The sequence below is a fragment of the Hylobates moloch genome, unplaced genomic scaffold, assembly GCF_009828535.3.
Source record: "Hylobates moloch isolate HMO894 unplaced genomic scaffold, HMol_V3 SCAFFOLD_3, whole genome shotgun sequence".
NCBI lineage: Eukaryota > Metazoa > Chordata > Mammalia > Primates > Hylobatidae > Hylobates > Hylobates moloch.
In genome coordinates, this window is record NW_026652278.1 from 62,822,339 (window position 1) to 62,848,177 (window position 25,839).

General features: G+C 37.3%; 1 protein-coding gene across 1 annotated transcript in view; it reads right to left on the bottom strand.

The window, feature by feature from the left end:
- The window catches only part of CTNNA3 (catenin alpha 3), a 1,859,096-nt gene that overhangs the window by 1,827,607 nt on the left and 5,650 nt on the right, over positions 1-25,839 (bottom strand). The window contains exon 2 of the mRNA XM_032138296.2: positions 12,607-12,710. Coding sequence (XP_031994187.1) covers positions 12,607-12,705 — 99 coding nt within the window. The 5' untranslated portion in view covers positions 12,706-12,710. The remainder of the gene's footprint in view (positions 1-12,606; positions 12,711-25,839) is intronic.

A 25,839-nucleotide genomic window follows, 5' to 3' on the forward strand; every position in this document is an offset into this window, starting at 1 on the left:
ACCAAGAGAAAACCCCAAAGCTAGCACAAGGCAAGAAAAAAGCAAAATCAGATGTTAACTGAAGGAGATAAACAAAAAAAAACTTCAAAAAAATCAATGAATCCAGGAGCTGTTTTTTGAAAAAGGTAATTAAATAGACAGACTACTAGCTAGACTAATAAAGAAGAAAAGAGAGAAGAATCAAATAAACACAATCAGAAATGATAAGGGGGATATCACCACTGACCCCACAGAAATACAAACAACCATCAGAGAATACTATAAACACCTCTATGCACATAAACTAGAAAATCTAGAAGAAATGGATAAACTCCTGGATACATACACCCTCCCAAGACTGAACCAGGAAAAAACTGAATGCCTGAATAGACCAATAATGAGTTCTGAAATTGAGGCAGCAATAAATAGCCTACCAACCAAAAAAAGGCCCACGACCAGAAGGATTTATAGCTGAATTCTACCAGAGGTACAAAAAAGGACTGGTATCATTTCTACTAAAACTATTCAAAAAATTGAAAAGAAGGGACTCCTCTCTAACTCATTCTATGAGACCAGCATCATCCTGATAAAATCTGGCAGAGATAAACCAAAAAAATAAAACTTCCAGCCAAAATCCTTGATGAACATCAATACAAAAATCTTCAATAGTATACTGGCAAACTGAATCGAAAAGCACATCAAAAAAATTATCCACCATGATCAAGTTGTCTTCATCCCTGGGATGCAAATGTTGGTTCAACATATGCAAATCAACAAATGTGATTCATCACATAAACAGAACTAAAGACAAAAACCACATGATTATCTCAACAGACGTAGAAAAGGCCTTTGATAAAATTCAACATCCCTTCATGTTAAAAACTCTCAATAAACTAGGTATTGAAGGAATATACCTCAAAAAAATAAAAACCATCTACGACAAACCAACAGCCAATATCATACTAAATGCACAAAAGCTGGAAGCATTCCCCTTGAAAACACACAAGACAAGGATGCCTTCTCTCACCACTCCTATTCAACATAGTATCAAAAGTTCTGGCCAGGACAATAAGGCCTATAGAAAGAAATAAAGAGTATTCAAGCAGGAAAAGAGGAAGTCAAATTATCTTTGTTTGCAGGTGACATGATCCTATATCTAGAAAAAGCCCATTGTGTCAGCCCAAAAGCTCCTTAAGCTGATAAGCAACTTCAGCAAAGCCTCAGGATATAAAACCACTGTGCAAAAATTGCTAGCATTCCTATACACGAACAACAGGCAATCAGAGAGCCAAATCATGAATGAACTCCCAATGATTATTGCTACAAAAATAATAAAAGATCTAAGAACACAGCTAACAAGGGAAGTAAAAGCCTTCTTCAAGGAGAACTACAAACCACTGCTCAAAGAAATCAGAGAGGACACAAACAAATGGAAAAACATTCCATCCTCATGGATAGGAAGAATCAATGTTGTTAGAATGGCCATACTGCCCAAAGGAATTTACAGATTCAATGCTATTCCTATTAAACTACCACTGACACTCTTCATAGAATTAGAAAAAAACTATTTTAAAATGTATTTGGAACCAAAAAACAGCCCAAATAGCCAAGACAATCCTAAGCAAAAAGAACAAAGCTGGAGGCTTCACATTACCCAACTTCAAACTATACTACAGGGCTACAGTAACCAAAACAGCACGGTACTGGTATAAAAACAGACACGTAGACCAATGGAACAGAATAGGGAACTCAGAAATAAGACCACAAACCTACAACCATCTGATCTTCGACAAACCTGACAAAAACAAGCAATGGGGAAAAGATTTCCTATTTAATAAATAGTGCTGGGAGAACTGCTAGCCACATGCAAAAAATTGAAACTGGACCCCTACCTTACACCATATACAAAAAGTAACCCAGAGGAATGATCAGGCAGCAACATTTGCTGTTCACCAATATTCGCTGTTCTGCAGACTCCACTGCTGATACCCAGGCAAACAAGGTCTGGAGTGGACCTCCAGCAAACTCCAACAGGCCTGCAGCTGAGGGTCCTGAATGTTAGAAGGAAAACTAACAAACAGAAAGGACATCCACACCAAAACCCCATCTGTACATCGCCATCATCAAAGATCGAAGGTAGATAAAACCACAAAGATGGGGAAAAAACAGAGCAGAAAAACTGAAAATTCTAAAAATCAGAGCCCCTCTCCTCCAAAGGAATGCAGCTCCTCATCAGCAATGGAACAAAGTTGGACGGAGAATGACTTTGACAAGTTGAGACAAGAAGACTTCAGATGATCAAACTTCTCCGAGCTAAAGGAAGAAGTTCGAACCCATGGGAAAGAAGTTAAAAACCTTGAAAAAATATTAAACAAAGGGCTAACTAGAATACCTAATGCAGAGAAGTCCTTAAAGGACCTGATAGAGCTGAAAACCATGGCACAAGAACAACGTGACGAATGCACAAGCTTCAGTAGCCAATTCGATCAACTGGAAGAAAGGGTATCAGTGATGGAGGATCAAATGAATGAAATGAAGCGAGAAGAGAAGTTTAGAGAAAAAAAATAAAAAGAAATGAACAAAGCCTCCAAGAAATATGGGACTATGTGAAAAGACCACATCTATGTCTCATTGGTGTACCTGAAAGTGACAGGGAGAATGGGACCAAGTTGGAAAACACTCTTCAGGATATTATACAGGAGAACATCCCCAATCTAGCCAGGCAGGCCAACATTCAAATTCAGGAAATACAGAGAACGCCACAAAGATACTCCTCGAGAAGAGCAACTCCAAGATACATAATTGTCAGATTCACCAAAGTTGAAATGAAGGAAAAAATGTTAAGGGCAGCCAGAGAGAAAGGTCGGGTTACCCACAAAGGGAAGCCCATCAGACTAACAGCTGATCTCTCGGCAGAAACTCTACAAGCCAGAAGAGAGTGGGGGCCAATATTCAACATTCTTAAAGAATAGAATTTTTAACCCAGAATCTCATATCCAGCCAAACTAAGCTTCATAAGTGAAGGAGAAATAAAATACTTTACAGACAAGCAAATGCTGAGAGATTCTGTGACCACCAGGCCTGCCCTAAAAGAGCTCCTGAAGGAAGCACTAAACATGGAAAGGAACAACCGGTACCAGCCACTGCAAAAACATGCCAAATTGTAAAGACCATCGAGGCTAGGAAGAAACTGCATCAACTAATGAGCAAAATAACCAACTAACATCATAATGACAGGATCAAATTCACACATAACAATATTAACCTTAAATGTAAATGGGCTAAATGCCCCAATTAAAAGACACAGCCTGGAAAATTGGACAGAGTCAAGACACATCAGTGTGCTGTATTCAGGAAACCTATCTCATGTGCAGAGACACACATAGGCTCAAAATAAAGGGATGGAGGAAGATCTACCAAGCAAATGGAAAACAAAAAAAGGCAGGGGTTGCAATCCCAGTCTCTGATAAAACAGACTTTAAACCAACAAAGATCAAAAGAGACAAAGAAGGCCATTACATAATGGTAAAGGGATCAATTCAACAAGAAGAGCTTTCTAAATATATATGCACCCAATGCAGGAGCACCCAGATTCATAAAGCAAGTCCTTGGAGACCTACAAAGATACTTAGAATCCCACACAGTAATAATGGGAGACTTTAACACCCCACTGTCCACATTAGACAGATCAGGGAGACAGAAAGTTAACAAGGATATCCAGGAATTGAACTCAGCTCTGCACAAAGTGGACCTAATAGACATCTACAGAACTCTCCACCCCAAATCAACAGAATATACATTCTTCTCAGCACCAAACTACACTTATTCCAACATTGACCACATAGTTGGAAGTAAAGCACTACTCAGCAAATGTAAAAGAACAGAAATTATAACAAACTGTCTCTCAGACCACAGTGCAATCAAACTAGAACTCAGGATTAAGAAACTCATTCAAAACTGCTCAACTACATGGAAAATGAACAACCTGCTCCTGAATGACTACTGGGTACGTAACAAAATGAAGGCAGAAATAAAGATGATCTTTGAAACCAATAAGAACAAAGACACAAAATACCAGAATCTCTGGGACACATTTAAAGCAGTGTGTAGAGGGAAATTTATAGCACTAAATGCCCACAAGAGAAAGCAGGAAAGATCTAAAATTGACACCTTAACATCACAATTAAAAGAACTAGAGAAGCAAGAGCAAACACATTCAAAAGCTAGCAGAAGGCTAGAAATAACTAAGATCAGAGCAGAACTGAAGGAAATAGAGACACAAAAAACCCTGCAAAAAATCAATGAATCCAGGGGCTGGTTTTTTGAAAAGATCAACAAAATTGATAGACTGCTATGAAGACTAATAAAGAAGAAAAGAGAGAAGAATCAAATAGATGCAATAAAAAATGATAAAGGGGATATCAACACTGATCCCACAGAGATACAAACTACCATCAGAGAATACTATAAACACCTCTATGCAAATAAACTAGAAAATCTGGAAGAAATGGATAAATTCCTGGACACATACACCCTCCCAAGAGTAAACCAGGAAGAAGTTGAATCCCTGAATAGACCAATAACAGGCTCTGAAATTGAGGCAATAATTAAGAGCCTACCAAACAAAAAAAGTCCAGGACCAGATGGACTCACACCTGAATTCTACCAGAGGTACAAAGAGGAGCTGGTACTATTCCTTCTGAAACTATTCCAATCAATAGAAAAAGAGGGAATCCTCCCTAACTCATTTTATGAGGCCAGCATCATCCTGATACCAAAGCCTGGCAGAGACACAACAAAAAAAGAGAATTTTAGACCAATAACCCTGATGAACATCGATGTGAAAATCCTCAATAAAATACTGGCGAACCGACTCCAGCAGCACATCAAAAAGCTTATCCACCATGATCAAGTGGGCTTCATCCCTGGGATGCAAGGCTGGTTCAACATATGCAAATCAATAAACGTAATTCAGCATATAAACAGAACCAACGACGCAAACCACATGATTATCTCAATAGATGCAGAAAAGGCCTTTGACAAAATTCTACAGCCCTTCATGCTAAAAACTCTCAATAAATTAAGTATTGATGGGATGTATCTCAAAATAATAAGAGCTATTTATGACAAACCCACAGCCAATATCATACTGAATGGGCAAAAGCTGGAAGCATTCCCTTTGAAAACTGGCACAAGACAGGGATGCCCTCTCTCACCACTCCTATTCAACATAGTGCTGGAAGTTCTGGCCAGGGCAATCAGGCAGGAGAAGGAAATAAAGGGTATTCAATTAGGAAAAGAGGAAGTCAAATTGTCCCTGTTTGCAGATGACATCATTGTATATCTAGAAAACCCCATCATCTCAGCCCAAAATCTCCTTAAGCTGATAGGCAACTTCAGCAAAGTCTCAGGATACAAAATCAATGTGCAAAAATCACAAGCATTCTTATATACCAATAACAGACAGAGAGCCAAATCATGAGTGAACTCCCATTCACAATTGCTTCAAAGAAAATAAAATACCTAGGAATCCAACTTACAAGGGATGTGAAGGACCTCTTCAAGGAGAACTATAAACCACTACTCAACGAAATAAAAGAGGACCCAAACAAATGGAAGAACATTCCATGCTCATGGATAGGAAGAATCAATATCATGAAAATGGCCATACTGCCCAAGGTAATTTATAAATTCAATGCCATCCCCATCAAGCTACCAATGACTTTCTTCACAGAATTGGAAAAAACTAAAGTTCATATACAACCAAAAAACAGCCTGCATTGCCAAGTCAATCCTAAGCCAAAAGAACAAAGCTGGAGGCATCACACTACCTGACTTCAAACTATACTACAAGGCTACAGTAACCAAAACAGTAAGGTACTTGTACCAAAACAGAGATATAGACCAATGGAACAGAATAGAGCCCTCAGAAATAATGCCACATATCTACAACTATCTGATCTTTGACAAACCTGACAAAAACAAGCAATGGGGAAAGGATTCCCTATTTAATAAATGGTGCTGGGAAAACTGGCTAGCCATATGTAGAAAGCTGAAACTGGATCCCTTCCTTACACCTTATACAAAAATTAATTCAAGATGGATTAAAGACTTAAATGTTAGACCTAAAACCATAAAAACCCTAGAAGAAAACCTAGGCAATACCATTCAGGACATAGGTATGGGCAAGGACTTCATGTCTAAAACACCAAAAGCAATGGCAACAAAAGCCAAAATTGACAAATGGGATCTCATTAAACTAAAGAGCTTCTGCACAGCAAAAGAAACTACCATCAGAGTGAACAGGCAACCTACAGAATGGGAGAAAATTTTTGCAATCTACTCATCTGACAAAGGGCTAATATCCAGAATCTATAAAGAACTCCAACAAATTTACAAGAAAAAAACAAACAACCCCATCAACAAGTGGGCGAAGGATATGAACAGACACTTCTCAAAAGAAGACATTTATGCAGCCAAAAGACACATGAAAAAATGCTCATCATCACTGGCCATCAGAGAAATGCAAATCAAAACCACAATGAGATACCATCTCACACCAGTTTGAATGGCCATCATTAAAAAGTTAGGAAACAACAGGTGCTGGAGAGGATGTGGAGAAAAAGGAACAATTTTACACTGTTGATGGGACTGTAAACTAGTTCAACCATTGTGGACGTCAGTGTGGCGATTCCTCAGGGATCTAGAACTAGAAATACCATTTGACCCAGCCATCCCATTACTGGGTATATACCCAAAGGATTATAAATCATGCTGCTATAAAGACACATGCACACGTATGTTTATTGCAGCACTATTCACAATAGCAAAGACCTGGAACCAAGCCAAATGTCCAACAATGACAGACTGGATTAAGAAAATGTGGCACATGTACACCATGGAATACTATGCAGCCATAAAAAATGATGAGTTCACGTCCTTTGTAGGGACATGGATGAAGCTGGAAACCATTATTCTCAGCAGACTGTCCCAAGGACAAAAAACCAAACACTGCATGTTCTCACTCATAGGTGGGAATTGAACAATGAGAACACTTGGACACAGGAATGGGAACATCACACACCCAGGCCTGTTGTGGGGTAGCAGGGATTGGGGAGGGATAGCATTAGTAGGTATACCTAATGTAAATGACGAGTTAATGGGTGCAGCACACCAACATGGCACATGTATACATATGTAACAAACCTGCACATTGTGCACATGTACCCTAAAACTTAAAGTAAATAAAAAAAATAAGAAAAATAAAAAGTAACCTAAGATGGATTAAATATTTAAATGTAAAACCCAAAACTATAAAAACCCTAGAAGAAAATTGAGGCAATATCATTCAGGGCATAGGCACAGGCAAAGATTTCATGATGAAAATGCCAAAAGCAATTGCAACAAAAGCAAGAATAGATAAATGGGATCTAATTAAACTAAAGAGTTTCCTCACAGCAAAAGAAACTATCATCAGAGTGAACAGGCAACCTACAGAATGGGAGAAAATTTTTGCAATCTGTTCATCTGGCAAAGGTCTAATATCCAGAGTCTACAAGGAACTTAAACAAATTTACAAGAAAAAAAAAAACATTAAAAAGTGGGCAAAAGACATGAACAGACACTCTCAAAAAAAGACATACATGCGGCCAATAAACATGAAAAAAATTTCAACATCAGCTGGGTGCAGTGGCTCGTGCCTGCAATTCTAGCACTTTGGGAGGCTGAGGCGGGCGGATCACCTGAGGTCAGGAGTTCGAGACCAGCCTGGCCAACATGGTGAAACCCCGTGTCTACTAAGAATACAAAAATTAACCGGGTATGGTGGCATCTGCCTGTAAATCCAGCTACCAGGAAGCTGATGCAGGAGAATCACTGAAACCTAGCAGATGGAGGTTGCAGTGAGCTGAGATCATGCCACTGCACTCCAGCCTGGGTGACAGAGCAAGACTCTGTCTCAAAAAAAAAAAGGTTCAACATCACTGATCATTGGAGAAATGCAAATCAAAATGACAATGAGATACCATCTCATTGTCAGAATGCTTATTAAAAAGTCAAAAAACAACAGATGCTGACAAGGTTGCAGAGAAAATGGAATGCTTTTACATTGTTGGTGGGTATGTAAATTAGTTAAAACATTATGGAAGACAGCATGGCGATTTCTCAAAGACCTAGATGCAGAAATACCATTTGACTCAGCAATCCCATTACTGGGCATATACCCAAAGGAATATGTATCATTCCATTATAAAGATACATGCACGTGCGTGTTCATTGCAACACTATTCACAATAGCAAAGACATGGAATCAACATAAATGCCCATCAGTGATAGACTGGATAAAGAAAATGCGGTACATACACACCATGGAATACTAAGCAGTCATAAAAAGGAACAAGTTCACGTCCTTTGCAGGGACATGGATGGAGTTGGAAGTCATTATCCTCAGCAAACTAATGCAGGAACAGAAAACCAAATGCCACATGTTCTCACTTATAAGTGGGAGCTGAAGGATGAGAACACGTGGATTCATGGGGGGAACACACTGGGGTCTGTCAGCAGGGGTGGGAGGAGGGACAGCATCAAGAAGAATAGCTAATGGATGCTGGGCTTAATACCTAGGTGATGGGATGATCTGTGCAGCCAACCACCATGGCACATGTTTACCTATGTAACAAATCTGCACATCCTGCACATGTACTCCTGAACTTAAAAGTTGATGAAAAATAAATATTGAGGTCTACTTAGTCTTTTCAAATAAACAGGTTATTCTTTTTTTTTTTCTTTTATTATACCTTAAGTTCTGGAATACATGTGCAGAACATGCAGGTTTGTTACATAGGTATACACATGCCATGGTGGTTTGCTGCACCCATCAACCCATCAGCTACATCAGGTATTTCTCCTAATGCTATCCCTCCCCTAGCCCCCACCTCCCAACAGGCCCCAGTATGTGATGTTCCCCTCCCTGTGTCCATGTGTTCTCATTGTTCAACTTCCACTTATGAGTGAGAATAGTGGCGTTTGGTTTTCTCTTCTTGTGTTAGTTTGCTGAAAATGATGGTTTCCAGCTTCATCCACATCCCTGCAAAGGACATGAACTCATCCTTTTTTATGGCTGCATAGTATTCAATGGTGTATATGTGCCACATTTTCTTTATCCAGTCTATCATTGATGGGCATCTGGGTTGGTTCCAAGTCTTTGCTATTGTGAACAGTGCTCCAATAAACATACATGTGCATGTGTCTTTATAGTAGAATGATTTATAATCCTTTGGGTATATACCCAGTAACGAGATGGCTAGATCAAATGGTATTTCTGGTTCTAGATCCTTGAGGAATTGCCACATTGTCTTCCACAACGGTTGAACTACTTTACACTCCCACCAACAGTGTAAAAGCATTCCTATTTCTCCATGTCCTCTCCAGCATCTGTTGTTTCCTGACTTTTTAATGATCACCATTCTAACTGGCGTGAGATGGTATCTCATTGTGGTTTTGATTTGCATTTTTCTAATGACTAGTGATGATGAGCTTTTTTTCATATGTTTGTTGGCCACATAAATGTCTTCTTTTGAGAAGTGTCTGTTCCTATCCTTCATCCACCTTTTGATGGAGTTGTTTGTTTTTTCTTGTAAATTTTAAACAGCTATTCTTATCTAAAAAAATAAAAATAAACACTTTTTGAAAAACAAAAAAGAATGTAATGAGAACTTAACGTGATGTTATCCTAGAAAAAAAAAACCTTTAATATAATTTAATGAGATATTTTATTTGTGTTGGTGGGTAATACATGATCAAAGTGACAGATATAAGAAGGCTGAACATCAAATCCAAAAAGATCAGTTATTTTAAAATATAACTCTTTGACTTTGAAATGTACTGGTTTTTGGTAAGGAGAATCCCGTTATAAAAAAAAAACAAGAGTGTATATAAATAATTTTGTTAAATAGAATTCTGCTTTATAAGATAGTTATTGCATAAGTTGATATTATATAAATTACTAATATTTTAATTTAATATCACTTGAGTATTGCTAAGACCACAAAATCATTTTTGTACCTGAGACACTGATGTTGTATACCAAAGTACTTTTAAGAAATCAGTGAATATTTTGAAAACATTGACATCAATCTTAAGGAAGACAAAATTAGCAATTATATTTACATGTAACAGAACTGTCTGGTATGTAAAAGGTAATGAGTTCATTTCTGTGACTCATCTACTTGTGAATCATGAAAAGTTTGAATCCAAAAACATCAAAAGCCCTCTAAAACTAGTAAAATCACACTTTTTAAAAGAGATACATTTCTTTCCAATCAAACAAGATTACTCAGGTCATTTTCATCTTTCTAATTTTATAGGTGAACTCAATAAATGCTTATAGATGGTTATAATCTATTTAGAACATGCATAAAATGCGCACGCGCACACACACACACACACTGTGACTAGCATTACACTTTAATGTGAATTTACTTAGAATACTTTCTATTAACTTCTTTAGCAATGTACTTGACTAAAGCAAAATATCTATTTGTTTCAGTTAGAATATAAAAAGTAGTTTCCCCATGATACTCTCTCTGTTTATAAGCAATATATCAGTAACCTTTGTGATTAGCAAGTTTTAAGTGACCAACTGTAATGTTCCATTGTTATAGAGCAAATAAGGGTTATAAACTAGCATTAATGTATTTGTTTTCACCAGCCATCTCTAAAATGAAGGTCATTTCCCTATTCCTACTCCTTATAATTGGATAGGAACAAAACCTTAAATGACTTGTGAGAACTCATTTAAAACTGTCCCCAAAAAACTTGGTGATATGTACGAAAAAGTATAAAAATACTCATATCTTGGCCATTAACTTTTACATTTGTAACTAATTCTAGTGAAATAATACAAATTGGTGACAAAAATATATATACAAAGATGTTCAGCACAGCAATATTTATAATAGGAAAAAAATAGAAACACCCTAAATGTCCAAAAACGTGAGGCTACTTTAAAAAAAACTGTAGTGCAGCCATATCATATATAACTAAATAGCAGTTTTATTAAATCATGCTTACAAATAAATAGGGAAATTATTAAATATCATTTAAAATGCAAAAGTGGGATTAAATCCTGCATATATAGTACTAGCTCCACTTGTTAATATATATATATTCTTCATATATATATAATATATATACATGTAAGGATATATATAAAGAAGATATATTCTTTAATATTACAAAGTACAAAGATGATAAAAATCTCCCATAACTTTATTGTACTGGAAGTAAATGCACCAAAACATTAACCTTTATCTCTTGGTAAAATTATGAATGTTTTTATTCCTTTTTTTAACTTTTTTTGACATTCCAATTTTTTTGTGAACTTAATTAGAAAAACAAATCAGGGTTTTTCCTTCTTTTTTTTTTTTAAACAGGGTCTCACTATGTTGCCCAGGCTGGTCTTTAACTCCTGGACTCAAGCGATCCTCCTACCTTGGCCTCCCAAAGTGCTGGGATTATAGGCATGAGCCACTGTGCCCAGCCTTTTTTCCTTTTAACACGAAACTGTTTAGTGAGTGGCGAAGATGGACTTTAATGAAGTCTCCACAGTCATCTAGTATAAATTTCACACCAGATATTAGTGCCGTTGAGACTGCCAAAGTTAACTATTAAGGTATCATCAGACACGCACATGTTTTGAATTGTCTTTCGAGTAGCAGATATCAACTTGTACAATATGTACAAATCAATAAAAATATGTAAACTTGTAAAAATATATACAAAATCTATTCTCAGAGCTACTCCTCTCCCCATATCCATGTCACAAAAAAGATAAGCAAAACATATTTAAATTATCTGAGGAAAGATCGGCATAGTTTTTCACCCAAGTAATCCTTGGGTTCTTTGAGTCCCTGGGAAAAGGGACTTGAATCTCATATTAGGAGGCAAAATGTAAGGTAGGCCTAAAGGGGAGTTCCCTCACAAATTGTGGGTTAAGGACAAAAATTTAAATCTATACCACTGTGTAAGTTTCTTCAAGCCCTGCTCTAAGAAAATCCAATACATAAAATCTCAACTGACATAATAAGAAAAGTCAGAGAATCATTATGCATATCATCAAAGGATTATTCACCTTATGAAGGACTTCATCACAGAATTCCTTTAAATAGCTGCTTTTCTCATACATTTTAGTATTTTAAAGGTAATTTCCCATTTGGCAAATGAGATGCCATGTGCCTGAGGCAAGTTGGTGAAATTCTCTAGGCCTCAGTTTCCTCATCTATATAATAAAGATGGTTTTAACCATGTTACCTACCTCATTCAGTTTTCATGATTATCAAAGAAGATAATTTATATAAAGGTACTCTGAAAATTATATATATATATATATTATTACTGCTATTCTTGCTAAAAGAGAATGTGGGGGAAACTTTCAGAATACATACTTTTTCACATCTTAACAGCATACATACCTACTTTTCACATCTTAACACTCTTTAAAGGACAATTTTAGATGACATATTCATATATAAAAATCAAAACTTTTATTTCTTCATTATTCATTTTTCCCACATATTTTTCATTATTCTGCAGTTACAATATATATCATAATTTCCATGGTATTAATACCTGGATTATGAGAGGCTCCAGTAGCTTCTCTACGGTGAATGTTTGGACCTGCAGATCCTGAGGATCAATATTCAATGTGATTGGGGTATCAGCTGACATGCTGCCTGTGCACAAACACAAAAAGATGCTTATTAATAAAGAAAACTGTTTTCTAAAGAAGAATACTCATGCAAATCATGGAATAGGTAAAACTTATATTCAGCACCTCTTCCTGACATCAACCATAGCCCTCAGAGGACCAGGCTACAAAATCTACCTTCAGAGAAAGAAGATATTCCTCAACTGTTCCCTGAGGTCATGCTGTCTGGGCTTAGGTCCTATAACAAATTAATCTACACAAGTATGTTCATTATTAAATTAACAACTCATCCGGGCTGGGTTTGTATTTGATCAGTAGTCTTAAGTGATCAGAAAGGTAAGACACATCTTACAGCATTCAAGTCCTTTGGCTTCTGTGAAATCACAGCACTGAGGCAGCCTACGCCCATATTTTGCTTCTTCTTGTTAATGATGACTTAGACAAGGAACAAGTAAACCTTTGAAAGACATGGAAACAAGTAAAGATATGTCTTTACTTGATTTAGAGATTGTTTATTTGAGGGTTTTGATTGGAGAAGGTTAAAGGCAATTTACCTTCTTGAACAGGAAAAGAAACTAATATAAATTGCACAGTTGTTGTAAAAAGACAGAAGCCCCTGAAAAGGCATTGATATTTGGTCAAGACAAAATAAGAAGAAAAAAAAAGAATTGCAAGCCATTCTCTAAGGCATTAACATTATCCTTAAAAATCAATTCAGTGAGATTTTTGCCTAACAATATACATTTATACCAAATGACCATATGTGGCATGTCATAGTCGGATTAACATTCAAAAATTCTAGCCATGTTTTCAAATAGCTATAATATATTATTTATTCATCTACTAAAAACTACAGTAAGTGTTAAGAATTTTAGATGAAACCCACTTTGCATCGTTGATTGCAAAGAGAGAGCACACTTCCTGAAATGTAGCACATTTCTAGATAGTTCTCTTTCTCCTATTGAAAATAACCCAAATGGCCTGCCCAGGGCCCCATTTGCCCCTTCAAACCTGCCAAGTGTGTCCTTGTTCCTAGTCTGTGCTTAACTCTATCACAAGCCACTTACAGGGTGGCTACAATTCCTTTACTTTTTGAAAGATTTTTCCTTGAAAAAACAATTATTCAAATTCTATTAAGTGAAAAGATATTACTTGAGTTTCTTCTCAAATCAAAGTTTCAAATTACTGTTATTGGCATATGATACATCAACATATAAAGTCAAAGCCCTACAGTTTAGCCCTTTTTTACCTTGTTTTTCTCTCCTTTGCATTGATTTTATTTTCCTTCTAAAAGTAGAAACATGGTCTCTTTTCTCAGCGATTCAGCTGCAATGTAAGAGACACGCTTCAAGAAAGTCTCCAAACACTATTGCCAAATGGTTTCTCTCAAATGCATTTCTAGAACTGAAATGTTTTAGTTTGGTTTGGTTTTGATTTTGGTTTTTCAATCATTTCACCTACCACTTTGATTCCTTCTAACACAGGGAAATCTAAATTGACAGCCTATACCTGTGGTGACCTTTCTGCATAGCCCAGAGCCAATCTGTGCAATAGGATATGTCCTTCAGTGTATAGCCTTAGGGTTCTATCAAATAAGTGCTCACAGAAGGATTTACTCGTTACCCCTCTACGACAGGTACTATCCTACATAAAAATCAAGTCAAGATTGCTGCCATTGCTTTGTTCTTTCATCTGAAGGACAAAAGTAGAGGAGACTGTTATGAACTAAAATAAAATTTGGTGAACCTTCGCAGCCTTTAAAAACATGTCGTTTTCACCGTGAAATTCACGACTGGTTTCCAAAGCTACATGGCCACCAGAAATTGAAAGTAAGGAAGATAAAAAATTAAGGAGAGCAAAAATTATCCATATCATATGTAAATCCTTCTAGAAGAATTTTTCAACCTAGAAGAAGCTTTCTAAAAGGAGTGCTTTTTAGCCAAGAGATAAAAGACAACCTAATTTAGCCAAAGTATCTTTTAAGTCTGTGTTCACGTCTTTAACACAAATTAAGTAAAAGTTTTCAAAAGTCCATTTTTCCATGGTAAAAATTACTTTAAAAAAAAGTCCTTAAAGAACTTGGCTTCATATAATTATTCATCTTTAAATAAATGCTATTTCTTATTTTTAAAAAATCTTCCTGCTCTTTTGTATGTCCTGGTCAGTATTCCTGACTGATTGGAAATTAGGGCTATCATAGGCAGAAAACTGCATAATTTTGCAAATGAAATTGAAGCAAAGTCAAAATCTGACAAATTGTAGGTATAGCAATACCACAACGCAAATCCAAAACAAAAATCCTACTAGGTTGTAAGTGTTACATTCTGAGGCATTTGCATTTTATTTTGTTTTATTTTTGAAACTGAGTTTTGCTCTTGTTGCCCAGGCTGGAGTACAATGGCCCAATCTCGGCTCACCCCAACCTCCGCCTCCTGAGTTCAAGTGATTCTCCTGCCTCAGCCTCCCGAGTAGCTGGCATTACAGGCATGCACCTCCACGCCCGGCTGATTTTGTATGTTTAGTAGAGACAGGGTTTCTCCATTTTGGTCACGCTGGTCTCAAACTCCCGACCTCAGGTGATCTGCCTGCCTCAGCCTCCCAAAGTGCTGGGATTACAGGCATGAGCCACCACGCCTGGCTGGCATTTGCATTTTGTAATCTATAAAATCTTAGGAGTTAGGCAGTACCTCCCAAACGATTCAAGAATACCTTCTACACAACCTTCATTTCACCAACACACTGGGCTTGGATGAATAGAATGGATGAGAAGCTTACTATACCATTAGATGCTAGTTGAGTTGAAACCTGCCACTTTTAAACTTTTATCCAAAAGAGATGGCTTAATAAAGGGGAAAAAGTACGCTTTATAAATAAAGTAAGAAAAATACAGGTTTGGAGAGAGACTATAACAAAATCCCAGTTTTCGGAATCAAAGGAAGGAAAACAAATCTCTTGACAGTGGTGATAGATGTCTCCAGAGAAAGACACCAAGGCAGGGCAAACCCAACCATATGGATCCTTCCCTTCTCCCCAAACTATCTTTGTCTGCAATGCCTCAATTTTCTTCATTCCACTTTATTCCCTGCTTGAAACTGAACTTTTATCATTTTATATCAATTTTAAGTTCATTTGGTTTACCACACATTTCATTTCTAAACGCAGCTAACTCTGAGAGGTCATGGGGTGCACACATTCAGTCACGCATTAGTATGAACTAGCTCATTGCTCGCCATTTGACACCCTGTGCACATCTCTATTACAGCACGAACCACGTTGTGTTTTCATCGTGCCCCGGCAGCAAAGGAGAGGGATGATGAAAGATCAGAGAGATGCACAGAGAGGCCAGTGGAAAACTTTACTCATTTCCAAAATTTGCCTAAGGGTGGCCATTCCCTCACAAATATTAAATATTCTCCTCCCTACAGTAACACATAAGCACCACCCCCTACCACACCGCCCCCCGACTCTTCACCACCCACTCTAGAGCTCAGGCTCCTCTTAGTAAAACTACAATTCTTTTACATAAGTTGACATGTTCTTGTGGGATGGCTTGGAAACCTAACCATCTATAATGTGGTTCCTACAGAAAATTCCCTAATACCAAATATTTAATTTAAAAAAAAAAAGATTAACTTCTGTAACACAATTAGTAAGGTGATGGCTGATTCTCCTTTAAGCTTATTAAATTCCATGACACAGTCATCATACTTACCTAATTAGTCTAATTTTATACTCACTTTTCAACTAAACTGTTTAAGTCTTTTTTATTTCAAAGATTACTGCAAACTCAAGTCTCTCATCACATCTTTGAACAAATGATTTTTATTTACTCCTAAATGCAGAATTTTATTTTGTCCTCCTAACACCTTATCCTTTAGAATATGGACTTTTATTCCTGCTAGTCAAAAATTGGTTTGGGAGAACCCAACACATTAACACCCCCTCCCATTTCCCTGTTTATCCATTAATTTGTCCAGTATGAATTCTAGAAATCCCTATTAAGTCATTAAACAGGTGAAGGCCAGACATAAAACCTAATTTTGATACTGTTACAAATCTCTTTCCAGATATGTAATGATCAATTAATAAACACTTTAGACACGATTTTCAATATTATTAAACACTGTTGTGTGAAATAATCTACCTTTTTCATTTCATCAAAAATATAGATATATCATGAAGAGGCTTTTCCCAATGTTTTAATGAAATAGAAACACCCTTTCTACACCTTCCTGTTTAAGAGCTCAAAAAATATATATATTTATAGTTTGGCATGACTTGTTCGTGAAGAATTCATGCTGACTGCTAGTAATTACTGCCCTTTATTTACAAATTAGGTTTTTAGTTTTCCTACAGATTGGCACCTAGATGTCCAGTCTAATTAAAGAGATCACCTTGTTACCTATGTTGAAAATAAGAATATTTGCACTTCTCCATGTATTAGTTCATGGTGCTATAACAAATATATCATAGACTGGGTGGCTTAAATGACAAACATTCACTTCTCACAGTTCTGGAGGCTGGGAATTCCTAGTTCAAGGTACTGGCCCATCTGGTGTCTGGTGAGGACCAGCTTTCTGGTCTGCAGATGGCTGCCTTCTCTCTGTATCTTCACATGGCAGACAGCAGAACACATCATGTCTCTTCTTATAAGAACACTAATCCTATTGATGAGGACTATACACTCATGGCCTAATTAGCTCCCAAAGACTCCACCATTCTAATATCATCACCCTGGGGGTTAGGATTTCAACACATGGATTTGCAGTGGCAGGTGGGGAAGATACAAACATTCAGTCCAGAGCACTCTGCTTTCTGGCAGGTCTGCCATTTCTCAGGGACTCCCAGGAAAGTTTCTGTTATCACATCTAAAGATCATTTTAGGATTCAGGGATATACTTCTTTTGGATGTATGTACTTCAACTAATTTAAAGAGACTAGGCTATCTTCTTTACTTTCATCATGTAGAGTTTCAATTATTGTTTAATTAATTAAACATTTTATTAGGTAATACAAGGTTTAATAATGTATATAGTGAAACCAAATCTCTCTCTCTCTCGTCCCTGTCTTCCTACCACCTAATTTCCCTCCCAGAGGCAACTACTTTGGGCACTTACTCTTACAGTTCCAGAGATATCATAGATAATACCAGAACATATGGATTTATATATTTAATATGAATTATAACATCTTTGTTTTTCTACTCAATTCAATTCCCTTATATTAATCTTTGTTCCACCCTTGCCAATATGACATCATAGTTTAGATGTATCATATGTCATCTATTAATCTCTTATCATGTGACTCATGTAGAGGATCTATTCCTTCCTGTTTTTGTTTTTCTTCCTTACCTTCAGCATGTCCTGCCAGACCTAGCAAATGAGAAGTGCTTTAGCCTTCCTAAATTTACTTTTCCTAGTTTCTGCCATTCTCTTTTATTTGCCTTCATCAGGTGTCCCTGTATTAAGCTATTCTTGCATTGCTATAAGAAATACCTGAGATTGGGTAATTTATAAAGAAAAGATATTTAATTGGCTCGTGGTTCTGCAGGCTATACAGAAAGCATGGTGCTGGCATCTGCTCAGCTTCTAGGGAGGCCTCAGGGAGCTTTTACTCATGGCAGAAGGCAAAGTGGGGAGCAAGCATCTCACATGGTGAGAACAAGAGGAAGAGAGAAAGAGAGGGAGGTGCCACGCACTTTTAAACAGCCAGATCTCTCAAGAACTCACTCACTATCATTAGGACAACATCAAGAGGCTGGTGCTAAGCCATCATGAGAAATCCGCCCCCCAAAGTCCAATCACTCCACACCAGACCCCACCTCCAACACTGGGAATCACAATTCAACATGAAACTTGGGTGGGGACAAATATCCAAACTACGTATGTCCCTCTTCTTATCTTTAATTCATATTCTTTCAAATTTGTACCCCTACACAGATACATTGGAGTTTGGGGTTGTTTATGTTGTTGTTCAACAACTATTTATGGAGCACTTAAACACATCAGCCACAATCTTAGGTTCCAGTGAAAGAAAAAGTAGTAAAGCCCAGGCCCTACCAACTATGCATCTTCTTTCTTCACGTTTAATTTATCACATTCCTTTTATGTCATATATAGTCCCTTGGAATCATATTTCATGTTAATCTGAAATTGTCGAAATTTACTTCTCTTAAAGTCTAGGAAGCATATCTAACATTATCTTATTTGGGATTATCACCCAAATAAATGGCCACTTTCTCTATAACCCTGGGCAAAAGCTGCCCCACCCCCTATCCTCATGCTTTGGAAGTGTCCATGGGGCCAAGATGATGTACCCACCCAGAGCCCACATCTATTCTATCCTATCCTACCCAGGGTAGCCAGTGTCTCAACTCCCTGCTCAACGAGTGCAAACCCACTTCCAGTGCCTATGTTGGCCACTTCGTGGAATCCATCCTTCCAAGACTGAACCATTCAATGTGCCCAACCCAATACCTGAGAGGTAGCCAAAAGGCAGCTGTTTGCCAATGAGTGCAGATCGAATTTGGATGTACAGGCTGGGCTGTCAACTTGCAGGCACTCAAGGACCCTCAAGTGCAAGACAGCCAGAAGTGGGAAGAGAAGAGAACAGGTCATGTGTCAGGGACACAGAGGTGAGTTCCACCTCCACCACCTCCTTCTAAAAGGAACCCAAGAATTCTAAAACCAATCTTGCCTTCTGGGTCATTTTGAAGGTATATTTCTCAAAGTAGAAAGATTGGCAGGTAGAGCCTACTTTACAAGCCTATTACATAGAATTGTAACTTATACACATAGGCATATGGTGTGCAGGCCTCCATCTGTACCCTCACACTTCCCAGTACAAACGTTAAAGATAGGCCTGCCCAGGCTTTCTAGCACTCCATATCACCAAGTGGTCAGATTTGCTTCTTTCATTGTTTCCTCAATATGCCAAGATATATAATTGCCAAAGAGTTAAGGTGAAAAGTCATGTTATTCCACTTTTTTTTGTTGTTGTTGGAGACAGGGTCACTCTGTTGCCCAAGCTGGAATGCCAGTGGCGTGATCACAGCTCACCACTGCAATCTCCACCTCCCAGGCCCAAGCAATCCTCCCACTCAGCCTCTCAAGTAGCTGGGACCACAGGCATGCACCACCACACCCGGCTAAGTTACTCCACTTCTAAGAGAAGGTTTCTTAAAATTTTTAGAATGTGTCATCTGTTACTGTAACAGTTTTTTAAATCTGGACCAGTAAAGTTATTGAAGTAATAAGCTGTATGACAATATCTCTTCTCTTACTTCTCTTTCCTCCATCCAAATGCTCTCTGTTATTATTCTTTCCTTAAGCTTCTGATTTCCATGCAAGAGTGTGCATTCACTATATGTGTATTTATCTACCTCTTTTATTAAAATTATTTTGTGAACATTCAAAATTCCATTCATGAGTAAATAATTAAAGGTTAAATAGTCAAAAACACAGAAATAAAAAACATTCATGATTTATTAGTACATCTGTGATTGTATTTAATTTGTGTTCTCCCAGGTAACTATCCTTATTTATTATCGACCCTCTCCCATGTTTTCTCCTGATAAGTACTAAACATCATCTCTATTAACATGGTTCTTTCTATGCCCTGATTATTGTCATAACACTAACACATACACACAGGTGTGCACATTCATATACATTTGATGGTTTTATCTGGAAATAAGTGTCTCTTCCTCAAGTTTAAACTATTCTGATCATGTCAACAAGTCTTCCACCAAAAGTATCTTTGGGCTTCATGGATTCACTGTGGATCTCATTTAGTGAAATTCTATTTAGTTAAATATAAAAGAGAAATATTTGTATTAATAGTAGGCGCCAATCCCCACCATCATCACGAATGTTAACCTTTGCCTAATACCTATCTCCCAAAATATCAGAAGAAAGGATCAGCAACTAGTGAAAGACTGTCAAGTACTGAAATAATGTTATAAGAGTATTTTTAAAATTTTCATTAAGAATTTATCTTGAGGCCGGGTGCGGTGGCTCATGCCTGTAATCTCAGCACTTTGGGAGGCAGAGGCCAGCCTTCCACTACAATCTCCTGAGGTCAGGAGTTCAAGACCAGCCTGGCCAATATGGTGAAACCCCATCACTACTAAAAATACAAAAATTAGCCAGGCATGGTGGCACGTGCCTGTAATCCCAGCTACTCAGGAGGCTGAGACAGGAGAATTGCTGCAACCTAGGAGGCAGAGGCTACAGTGAGCTGAGATTAGAAGATCATGAAACAGAGCGAGACTCCATCTCAAAAAAAAAAAAAAAAAGAATTTATCTTAAATGCATAACTGAACTTTATAAGCTTCGCTGTCCCCCATCACCATGCCTCAGAAAAATTAGTATAATATAGTCAGGAATAATGTGAAGGACTGAAACCAAATGTTAACTGAAAAAAAAAAAACTAAATCATCACAAGATTTAAGTAAAGGAAAAGGAGGCAAGGGAAGTTTGCTGTACAATATTATCATAGCTGATTTTATACAATTCAGTCTTGGCTAGAGTGAAATAAAATGGAAAGAAGACAACTGTAATATAAAACTTCCACTACAATTTCTATACACACTGGTTTTCCAAGCCCCACCTCCATGTTGCCAGTGCAATAATTTGATAATTTGCTGGTATGTTTGGCCTACCAAGAAAGAAATACATATACCTTCTACTCACTTGGTAAACAAAAGGATCTGAGGTTTGTCACAGAATCAATAAAATCAAGAAACTGCCTGATATCATACGTGATGAAGGAATAGTTGGGTCTCATTTTTTCAAATGCTCTTCCTAGACTTTACAAATATTTTTGATGTGTTTACATAGAGGGCAATAATGTATATGAACTCTTCCACCTAGCTTTTTGGTAGGCTATAAGAGCAAAATGATGTGAGATCAGAGGTATCCCTAGACTATAGGGCACCATTCATTTATTCATTCTTTCAACTTGTATTTACTGACTGTCTACTCTGTGCCAATCATGAAGAGAGTGTGACCATAAACAATAAAGATAATAAATAGTAAATGATTTCGTATATTAGAAAACAACACATGCTATTTTAAAAAAGAAAAAGCAGAATAGAGTAGGCAGGGCTGGGTGATAGAGAAGCTCAGAGCAAATTTCAGTATTAAATAAGGTCAAGATTAGCCTCATTGAGAAGGGGACATTTGAGCAAGACTTGAAGAGGCAAGAAAATTAGCCAAGCAGACAGCCAGGGGAAGAGTAGATGTAACATCACAACAGAAGCCTAAGGCAGGAAAGCAGTGGCAGAACAGGAAGGAGGCCAGTGTAAGTAGGGCAGAGTGAGCTACAAAGAGCATAGTAAGAGAGAAAGTCAGAAAGGTAATGGGGGCTGCAGATCATAAGAACTATTGCAGATGTCTGAGCACTAAAATATCAACTGTTTTATTCTTTAGAGGAATCACTCTGGTGAATAGAACGAAGTATGAAGGGCAAAAGAAAAAGTAGGGACAGCCATTGGGAGTTCCCATAGTAACCTAGATGAGATAAAATAATGGCTTAGAACTGGTTGGTGGTAGCAGAAGTGGACACAGGGTTCAGATTATAGATATAGTTCAACAATTGAGCCAACAGGAATTCATGAAAGACTAAACACAGGATAGACAGAACTCCAGATATCTTTAAGTTTTTCGGTCTGGAGCAACTGGAAGGATGGAGTTGCCATTAACTGAGGTGGGAATGGCTGCAAGAGGAGCAGGAAGAAGAAGAGTCCAGCTTGGGACATGATAAATTTGAGGTGCATATTAACATCAAAGTGAAGATGTAAAGTAGGCTGTTGGATACACAAGAGCAGGGTTTGAAAGAGAAATCTGAAATGAAAATATAACTTTTGGAGTTGTCAGCATAAAGGTAGATACAATGAGACTACCAAGGAAGCATATTGACTAGAAAGAGGTAGGTTGAAGTCCACTATTGCAAGTGAATGGAAATACAGGCAGTAATATTCAGAGTATGATTGTAGAATTGAGATTTGCCTTCAGCTGAATTTTAAAAATATGCCCCTTCCGGAGAGATGGATTAGAAAACTGACCAGGCACGGTGGCTCACACCTGTAATTCCAGCACTTTGGGAGGCCAAGGCAAGTGGATCACCTGAGGTCAGGAGTTCGAGACCAGCCTGGCCAACATGGTGAAATCCCATCTCTACTAAAAATTTAAAAAATTAGCCGGGAATTGCGGTGGGCGCCTGTAATCCCAGCTACTTGGGAGACTGAGGCAGGAGAATCGCTTGAACCCGGGAGGCGGAGGTTGCAGTGAGCTGAGATCACGCCATTGCACTCCAGCCTGGGTAACAACAGTGAAATTCCGTCTCAAAAAAAAAAAAAAAAAAAAAAAAGACAAGACAAGAAAATAAAAGAAAACTGTGCCACTCTCTGAGTAGACACAGCCCTGCAAGTGTTAGCAGAAAGGCCCACAGTTTGCCCAGCAGAGGGAGGGCTAGATTTCATCTCCACTCAGACCCTCAGCAGGGTAATATGCAGCAGCCCATGTGAGACATCCTGTCGCTTCACCCCGCAACCCCCACTGTCTGCTAAAGAGTTCTTAAATTCTCTTACCTCTCACCACTATTGGGCCTCAGTGATTATCAGCGTCAGCTTTAAAGTTGGACTGCCTGGGTGAGAATCCAGGCTCTGTTCCCTGCTCACTGGTGACTTTAGATAAATTACTGATCTTTCCTGAACATCAGTTTCCTAATCCATAAAATGAGAATAATAAGAGTACCTACCTCAAAGGGATCTTAAAATTACCTAAGAAAATCTATATAAAATCCATTAACTTAGCCAATATCTCTGACACCTGGCAGGGGGTCAACAAACGTTAGTTGATATCATTATCCCCTTTTAAGTGAAAGAACAGAATCTACTTGTCTACATTCAGATTAAACCTCTCCCTCATCTATAGAGCTCATAATTATTATTCAAGAGTGCTTTCACTCATTGTTTTCATAACAAAAGACTTTAAAACAAAGCTTCCCTCTGGTGCCTCATTTTATTGGATTTCTTGACTTCAAAATCAATAAGGCATATTTCCTACATGTGCACTAATTAGAAATGCAACATGCCTAAAGTACTGTCTTAAAAAAACAAACAAACACATTCCTAATGCACAACAGCCTCCTAAAGGATCTTGAGCCCTTTGAAATCAATTCCAGAGTGCTGCATAAAAGGTATGCCCCAGGGTTAGGGATACAATTGCTAGATGCACTAAGTGTGGGGAACTCCAAGAGTCTGTACTTTTTATTTCCTTAGCATCCAAAATCTCTGAATTTCAATAGAACAAAACAATGCTACATTTTAGAACAAAACGTAAATATCATTAGCATGTTGTAATTCAAACTTTATAAAGCTCACTTGAGTATTTGAAGTTCTCTTTATTAAACCTTTAGATAGCCATCTTATTGATGTTTTTTGAAAAATGATCAAATTGAGCCTCCCCCAAAAATGATGAGTTTTATGAATTCTTTATGAAAAGATTCAAACAAAATTAATTAAATTTAAAAATTTGTTTACTCTAGCCAGAGCAAGCAAAATTAAACGTTTCCTCACAAATACAACCAAAATGAAAGCAGCAAAAATGGTAAAAAAAAAAAAAAAATTACCTTAACCAATATGAAAACAAAGGAAAACAACAGATTCTACTTATATTTAGGTCTTATAATGTCCTTCTGATCATGAATAGCTGGCCAAATCTAATCTCCCTCTTAAAAAAAAGCAAAAAGTCATAATTCAATTTCTGATTTACCTGAAAAGTAACATTGTACATGAGAATTTCACAAGATGACTTTATGACCCTGATAACATACCATTTAGTTATTTTATAACATGTCAGTTCACACTAAAAGCTCACCACAATGGCACACATTTTCAAAATTGCAGCTACAGAGAAAGGACAGAAATGCCTCATGGTTAGTTACTCTATGTAGCAATGCCTTCTACTTAAGGACATTTTGTACCATATAAAAATTATGCCATAATGGAGACCCATCTTATATAAGCCCAGCATGAAGGTTACCTACATATTTTTTAAAAGCCATAGAACTAAATTAGTCAAATTGAAATCAAAGAAGAAGCTAATCTAATATATGAGACAACAGAGAAGGTTTCACTGAATCACCAGAACAAGAATAACCTTCAGCTACAAGGCATCAAGTTTAAGCAACCAGGGCAGAAGTAACGTGCCCTTCATATACACATTGAAAGTGACAGAGGCTTCTGTTGCTGCAAGTCCAGTGAGCCTATGGGTCCATCCCATTCCATAATATTGTAAAACAGCTCAACTGTATATGAATTCTCGTAAGGTCTGATATTTTTAAAAAGCAGAGAACAAAAAGAGAATGGCATAGGTAGTAGAATTCTCATCAACCTCAATGTGAAGCCAAAAAATTCCCATTTCTTCTTTGTTCTCTGTTTAGCTAGAAATAAATAAAAGCCTGCTTATCAGAATAAAGAAAATGAAACCAAAGTCCTTGAAAAAACACTATATTCATTTTTCTATAACTCAATAAATACACTTGGGAAAACAAATAGTATGTAACTGGGGAATTTCACTTCTTCTGTATCTCCTAGTTTTCCATTCTGTCATACTCCTTGAAGAGAATTTTAAAAAGTCTCTGCCAGAATCTTAAATCTAACCATCCACGATCATTATTTATCAATATTTTCTTAAAGTCTCTCTAGGAACACTGGCTAAATACCTATTAACCCTACTTAACTGTTTCTTATCACACAAGTTAAATATCCTCTCTATAGGAAATAGATGACTTTTCTCCCCTGGCTTCAAAACACCACCCTCCTGCTTCTCCCCAACAATTTAGAATTCAAGAAACAAATGGAAGCAAGCAATAAAACATTAGTAACATTAGAAGTATCCCATACACATGGACTGAGAACACATTTGGGGACTTGGTGGGCAGACTAGCAATTTCCTGTGGAATTACACAGCAAAAAAAAAAAGATGGAAAAGCCACAAGCACTCATCTTCACTCATCTTTCATAGCAAGAGATCAATAGATACTATTTGAGGTTGAATGCAATTTCTCATTCATGGAAAAATATGTAAATTTAACCATGTAAAAAGCCTCCCAACCTCATTCATAATAAGAGAAATGCAAATTAAGGG